The sequence below is a fragment of the Hordeum vulgare genome, chromosome 4H (assembly GCF_904849725.1).
Source record: "Hordeum vulgare subsp. vulgare chromosome 4H, MorexV3_pseudomolecules_assembly, whole genome shotgun sequence".
NCBI lineage: Eukaryota > Viridiplantae > Streptophyta > Magnoliopsida > Poales > Poaceae > Hordeum > Hordeum vulgare.
Window position 1 is genome coordinate 470,376,397 of NC_058521.1, and position 6,561 is coordinate 470,382,957.

General features: G+C 43.8%; 1 protein-coding gene across 1 annotated transcript; it reads left to right on the forward strand.

The window, feature by feature from the left end:
• Positions 1 to 4,076: 4,076 nt before the first annotated feature.
• Positions 4,077 to 5,260, forward strand: LOC123446643 (quinone-oxidoreductase QR2-like). Its single transcript, XM_045123211.1, has 2 exons — positions 4,077 to 4,314; positions 4,412 to 5,260. Exons 1-2 carry the CDS (start codon positions 4,292 to 4,294, stop codon positions 5,001 to 5,003), a joined length of 615 nt encoding a protein of 204 aa, XP_044979146.1. The 5' UTR covers positions 4,077 to 4,291; the 3' UTR covers positions 5,004 to 5,260.
• The last annotated feature ends 1,301 nt before the right edge of the window (positions 5,261 to 6,561 follow it).

The window sequence follows — 6,561 nt, forward strand, 5'->3', positions numbered from 1 at the left end:
GGTCTCCGATAGGCAATTAGTACCATTATTAGCGGGAGCTCCGATGAACGCATTCAAACAGATGTGTCGTACCACGTATATTTAAACTCCTATCATCTACATCTTCACCTCAACTCGCATCCATCTTCTTCCACCTCAAAATCCGAAGCACAACCAGATCCCGCCCAAGACAATATGCAGTTCTACGACCCAACCTATGATCCAGTGGACACCGTGCTTGAGATGCGGTACCCCGCCGGGGTGGTTGTGAACGACACCCATCGCGTGTGGGCCATCTCAAGGTCGAGGCGTCCGACGGAGCTGGCGAACGTCTTCCTCGTTGTCGGCTATCGCCACCTCCCACGTGGCTCTCCAGTCATGTTCCCCATGGAAGAGGTTCGTGCCAATGGTCATGTTATTGGCCTCACCGCCCGCTTCACCAATTGCTTCGACACCTACGTCCTTCTCGGCAAGGTGTTTTGGTGTGGGTGCAAGTTCATCACCTTCACCACGCACAACATCTTCACCAACTTTGACAACATCTTCCCCAACCGCGAAGGCATGCACACTCTCGTGTACATTTTCCCTGAGGACAAGGAGGGAATGAGCACCCTAAGTGAATTTGGTGGTGTTCGGTGTTGTTGGCTAGGTTATTTGTAAGGGTGTTCCTATAAGCCCTATTAATATCTAATATCTAGGGAAGTATATATGTATGTAATGTTTGTGTTCCCTATATATCAAGGGTATATATTAATCAAACTTGAATTTCTATTAACGTGATTGTATATTACTTGAATTTATATCATCAATGTGCACGGTGGTGCAACTCTATGTGTATATTTATATAAGATTAAGTAAATCTTTACTTAGATGTAGGATAGATTCAGTTTTACACGAATAGTGCCTCTGCGGAAACAACACGTGACGCTGATTTAGTTTTGCATGCCTGTTGGTCTCACATGTCAGCTGGAAATTGTATAGGATCAACCGGCCATGCGAAATCAATAGTGCAACGCTGCCAAATTTTGGTCCCATGCAACTGTATGCACCGGCGATGAGAATGCATGCGGCCTTACACGTCGGTCCCACGTGTCAGCACCGACAATGTGAACGTGTCCCACGCATCAACAGCAGCCATGCGAACACATCGGACATATTGCCTTACATGTTGGTCTCATGCATTAGCACCGACGTAGTGACGGTCAAAGGCTTTGATCCGACGGCAAGGCACTGTTTGTCTTCTCGTGAGGTGCGGGAAAGTGGAGGAGGGGGGAGTGAGTACCATGAGTTGGGTGGGGAAAAACTTAGGTAAACTAAGAAAGGAATGGCACGGAAATAGAAATCCCAAAAATACAAAAAGGACCAATAAATTAGGACGGAGGTAGTAGTTGTGAGATTGATTATTTCATACTTACAACTTGTTATTGTATTTGGTTGAACCTCGGCTTGGTAATTGATTTGATTACAATTGTGAAAGTGCATCCACTAACACCCTTGTGGATTTTGAGGACATATGACAACTTTATTAAAGAGATAAATGTTTGTTCAAGTGTATTTCAAGTTAAGTCCAAAGTATGAATGATGTAAAGATGGTTGGTCTCCCTCCTCCCCTCCACCCCGTCCAAAAAAAAATCTTCAAATATATGTGTTGGCAAGGCTGACAAAAATTTCATACCTTTAGTGATCCAAGAACGCACTGAGTCCATATGTATGCCAAAACTATCAGAAGAGGATCAAGCTTGGATGGTGAAAATTTCATGCTAAGTTCTTAGAGACCAAACTTCAAAGTCACTCAAACACCTCAAACTTTTAGGTATTGTATCTCACACATTACACTATTGGGAGCCTCCAAGTCCCTTATAGTCCTCATACGCGCAACGGAATCAAACGACAAAACATACTCAACGCTATCATTGGATTTGAAGACCCAAGACCCCCATCATGTCACGGCAAATCATGTGTAGATGGGATCGTGCCCAACGACGTCTCATCACGAGAGATCGTCCCCTGCTAGAAAACCCACCGTCACCGCTACATAAACACACCCTCCGCCTCAAGTCGTCGTCGATAGATCACACCTTTGGAGCACCTATCGAGAAATGCCACAAAACCTTGCCACCCGATGTGCGCTGCTTTGACGCACAACTACGATACCCCAGATCAGACCACACAAACCAAACCGAGGCCGCATCATGGCTCGTTATCTGGCATGCGAATCACAAATCAACGACAAAGGAGGGGGGCATCCAACCCAAGAGACGAGAGAGGGAGAGTAGAATGGGTGCCCCTCGGGCGTCGTCAGTATTGACTGCCTCCTTTTAGTGACGAGGGGGAGAAGATCAACGGTGGGAGCCTTTAGGGATGACACTTAGGAAGGCCTCCGGAGTCGCCCTAGGACCGGCCTCGGAGACAGGCGTGCGTGTGTTCGCGCGTTGGGTCCTCAAAATTGGAAGATAATTTCACTTCTCTCAGCTATCAAGCATGTTTCTCAAGTATATTTTTATGAATACTTAAAAAATGTATCTTAATGTGTGCTCCCACCACACAGTACGCTTGGTCTTAAAAGAATGAAAAATAATAATATGTGCATCACATGTCAATAGTAGAAATTGAACCCGGGTGATGCACAAGGGCAATGCAGCCACTGAGCCAAGTCGACTTAATGTACAATTCCTCAGTCATATACATACGATCTACTTTGTGATGCATAGTATGCATCATCGACGCGTTGCTCAATTCAGAAATAAACTTAGGAATCAAAAGCAAATTCAAGGTTGTAAGCTTGGTCTTAAAAGAATGAAAAATAATAATATGTGCATCACATGTCAATAGTAGAAATTGAACCCGAGTGATGCACAACGGACAAGGCAGCCACTGAGCCAAGTCGACTTAATATACAATCCCTCAATCACATACATACGATCTACTTTGTGATGCATAGTCGACGCGTTGCTCAATTCAGAAATAAACTTAGAAATCAAAAGCAAATTCAAGGTTGTATGCTTGGTCTTAAAAGAATGAAAAATAATAATATGCGCATCATATGTCAATAGTAGAAATTGAACCCGGGTGATACACTACGGGCAATGCAGCCACTGAGCCAAGTCGACTTAATGTACAATTCCTGAGTCACATACATACGATCTATTTTGTAATGCATAGTATGCATCATCGACGCGTTGCACAATTCAGAAATAAACTTAAAAATCAAAAGCAAATTCCAGGTTGTACTCTTGGTCTTAAAAGAATGGAAAATAATAATATGTGCATCACATGTCAATAGTAGAAATTGAACCCGGATGATGCACAACGGGCAATGCAGCCACTGAGCCAAGTCGACTTAATATACAATCCCTCAGTTACATACATACGATCTACTTTGTGATGCATAGTATGCATCATCGTTGCTCAATTCAGAAATAAACTTAGAAATGAAAAGCAAATTCAAGGTTGTACGTTTGGTCTTAAAAGAATGAAAAATAATAATATGTGCATCACATGTGAATAGTAAAAATTGAACACGAATGATGCACTACGGGCAATGCAGCTAATGAGCCAAGTCGACTTAATGTATAATCCCTCGGTCACGTACATACGATCTATTTTATGATGCATAGTATGCATCATCGACGCGTTTCAAATCTCCAATCCACAACGGGTAGATCTATCGGACATACGCGAACACATACTTCACAAGCAATACATTAATTCAGAAATAAACTTAGAAATGAAAAGCAAATTCAAGGTTGGTGAGGGAGTGGTGGCCGCCGGGGGCCGGCGGAAAGCATGCGACAGTCACGTATGAGTTGGTGATTCATATACGTGGTGCAAGCGTCATGCTGAAGTTGTTATACCATACGAATATTAATTGGTGTCTCACTTTTTATCATTTCTCGGACAAGGATAACATATTCTCTCTTTTCGAAAAGATAGTATTTTCTCTATATTTGTTGCCAGGACGGAGGACGTGCTTACGTCAGTACGGACGCCATGGTTACGCGCGCAACTCAACCAGCTGATACTTTGCGAAGTGTCCAGGTTCTTTCTCCACCGGCCACACTCGTTCTCAACCCAATAATCAATGATCTCCCATTTTTTTAATTAGCAGAGTCGCTCTTTCTAGGACAGAGGGAGGAGGATTATCTTAACAGTACTGGATCAGTTCGATGTACTAGTAGCTTACTTAGGGCTTGGCAGCCTTTAATCTTCTCTATAAATACCAGTGCCTCCGTGTCTTCTTCCTTCACCAGCCATACAGCGAGCAAATTAGAAACACAGATCAAATAGAAGAGAGCTCTTCGGCTAATCAGCAATGGCGACCAAGATCTACATAGTGTAACGATTCGCCTTTGCTCAACCTTCTTAATTCTTGTTGGCCCGGCGGCCAGCAGATTGATCTGATTTCTGCCACTTTTGTTCATTATTTCTACAGGTACTACTCGACCTGGGGACACGTCGCGACGCTGGCGGAGGAGATGAAGAAGGGCGCCGACTCCGTCCCTGGCGTGGAGGTCACCATCTGGCGGGTGCCGGAGACGCTGCCAGAGGAGGTGCTCGGGAAGATGCACGCCGCGCCGGGGCGCGAGGACCACCCCGTGATCACGGCGAGCCAGCTGGCCGAGGCCGACGGCATCCTGTTCGGCTTTCCGACGCGGTTCGGCATGATGGCGGCGCAGATGAAGGCCTTCTTCGACTCCACCGGCGGCCTCTGGCAGGCGCAGAGCCTCTCGGGAAAGCCCGCGGGCGTCTTCTTCGCCACGGGCACCCAGGGCGGCGGGCAGGAGACCACGGCCCTCACGGCCGTGACCCAGCTGACGCATCACGGCATGCTGTTCGTGCCGGTCGGGTACACGCACGGCGCCGGCATGTTCGCCATGGACGAGGTCAAGGGCGGCAGCCCGTACGGTGCCGGCACCTTCGCTGGAGCCGATGGCAGCAGGGTGCCCAGCGACGCCGAGCTCGCCCTGGCGGCGCACCAGGGCAAGTACTTTGCCGGCATTGCCAAGAAGCTCAAAGCTGTCTGAAGTCCGATCACCGGCCGTGTCCCGTGATTCATATCAATTAGACAGCAACGGGCGCGGTCGAGTGCGACTGTGCGAGATGATTTGACACATCATTTCCACTGGAGCAGATTTACACAATTATAGACAATTCAACTGTACTGCATTTAATTTCTTGTTTGAGAAATAATACAACTAGATGCGTTGTTGATGTTTTTGGACTTTCATGATTCTTGTAATCAGTCTATCTTAAAATATAAGGCATATTAGTTTTTTGAAAAGTCAAACTTCTTTAGATTTGATCAAATTTTTATAAAAATATGTCAGTATCCATAGTATCATTTCTACTGGAGCAGATTTACACAATTCTAGACAATTCAACTGTACTGCATTTAATTTCTTGTTTGGAGAAATAATATAACTAGAGTGTTGGGCGCGCTTTGTTGCGCTCTAGATGTTTTTGAACTTTTATAATTTTTGTACTCGGTCTATTTCAAAATACTAGCACAATGCTTGTGGGTTGCTACGAAACTATAAAATACGAAGAGTTAGGTCACTCGCTTAGAAAATTATTAAAATACATTGGTGCAATGTGGAATTTGCTTGTAGTTAACAAAAATATCACAAAAGATCATGCGCGAGTCATTGAAGAATCTTAAGTGACCACCGTCATTTACATACACAATATTTTGTTTGTTGAAACATATAAGAATAAACATTGGAGTTGACTGCACAAGGTCATAGATCACATAGGATGATAAGGTCTATCATCGTTTCGAAATTACAATATGTTCACTCCCTTGTTATGTGATAGAAAAAGAACATAACTGGGATGTAAAAGAAATAAAAAAAACAGCATTATATTAAGTTGGAGTCAGATTTTTATATTTTCTATTTGTGCCTAAGCATTAGTAGGAGAAAGGCTACCAGTAGCGTTGGTTTTACCCTTACCAGTAGCGCTGGGGCCAGCGCTACTGCTAACGTGCTACAACTAACTGATAAAAAACGCTACTGGTATCTACGTTATCAGTAGCGCTGGAATAAAGAAAGCGCTACTGCTATTATTCCATCGCTACTGCTAATATTCCTGCTTTCAATTTTTAATTCATGTTGTATTTATGCCCCATATACGTATTTGTGCATGTTCTAAACAATAGTTTCATCGTATCATAATAAACATGCATTATTCTCATCATAACATACACATAAAGTATCATGTCATATAACTCATCATCATCTTACGTACTCATGTAAAAACTCATCATCATCTTATTCATATACTAAGTTAAAATCTCATAAAATAGAAAAACATCATAATAGTCATCATATGCATGCATCCTAATCGATCATGCCAAGTTAATATAAACCAGAAAAACTTGTCTCTCATAAGACCTAGTCCTCGCTCCTAGGTATAATGTCATAAAAGAGAATAACGCATATGTCTCCGTGATGAAACACATACATCCAACGGTCTCCAACTTGTGGCTTGCGATCCTTCTTTATTTCTCTCAACGCTTCAATTTGGAGCCTTTTTCATTTGCGGTTACTCGAGTATGGAGCATCGAACTCAGCCCTCAACGGG

What these genes read in the sequence shown, in the direction of transcription:
- LOC123446643 (XM_045123211.1), top strand. Translation starts at nt 4,292, where the DNA reads ATGGCGACCAAGATCTACATAGT. An exon ending in GCGACCAAGATCTACATAGT is followed by an intron (nt 4,315 to 4,411) that starts GTAACGATTCGC and finishes TTATTTCTACAG; the next exon opens with GTACTACTCGACCTGGGGAC.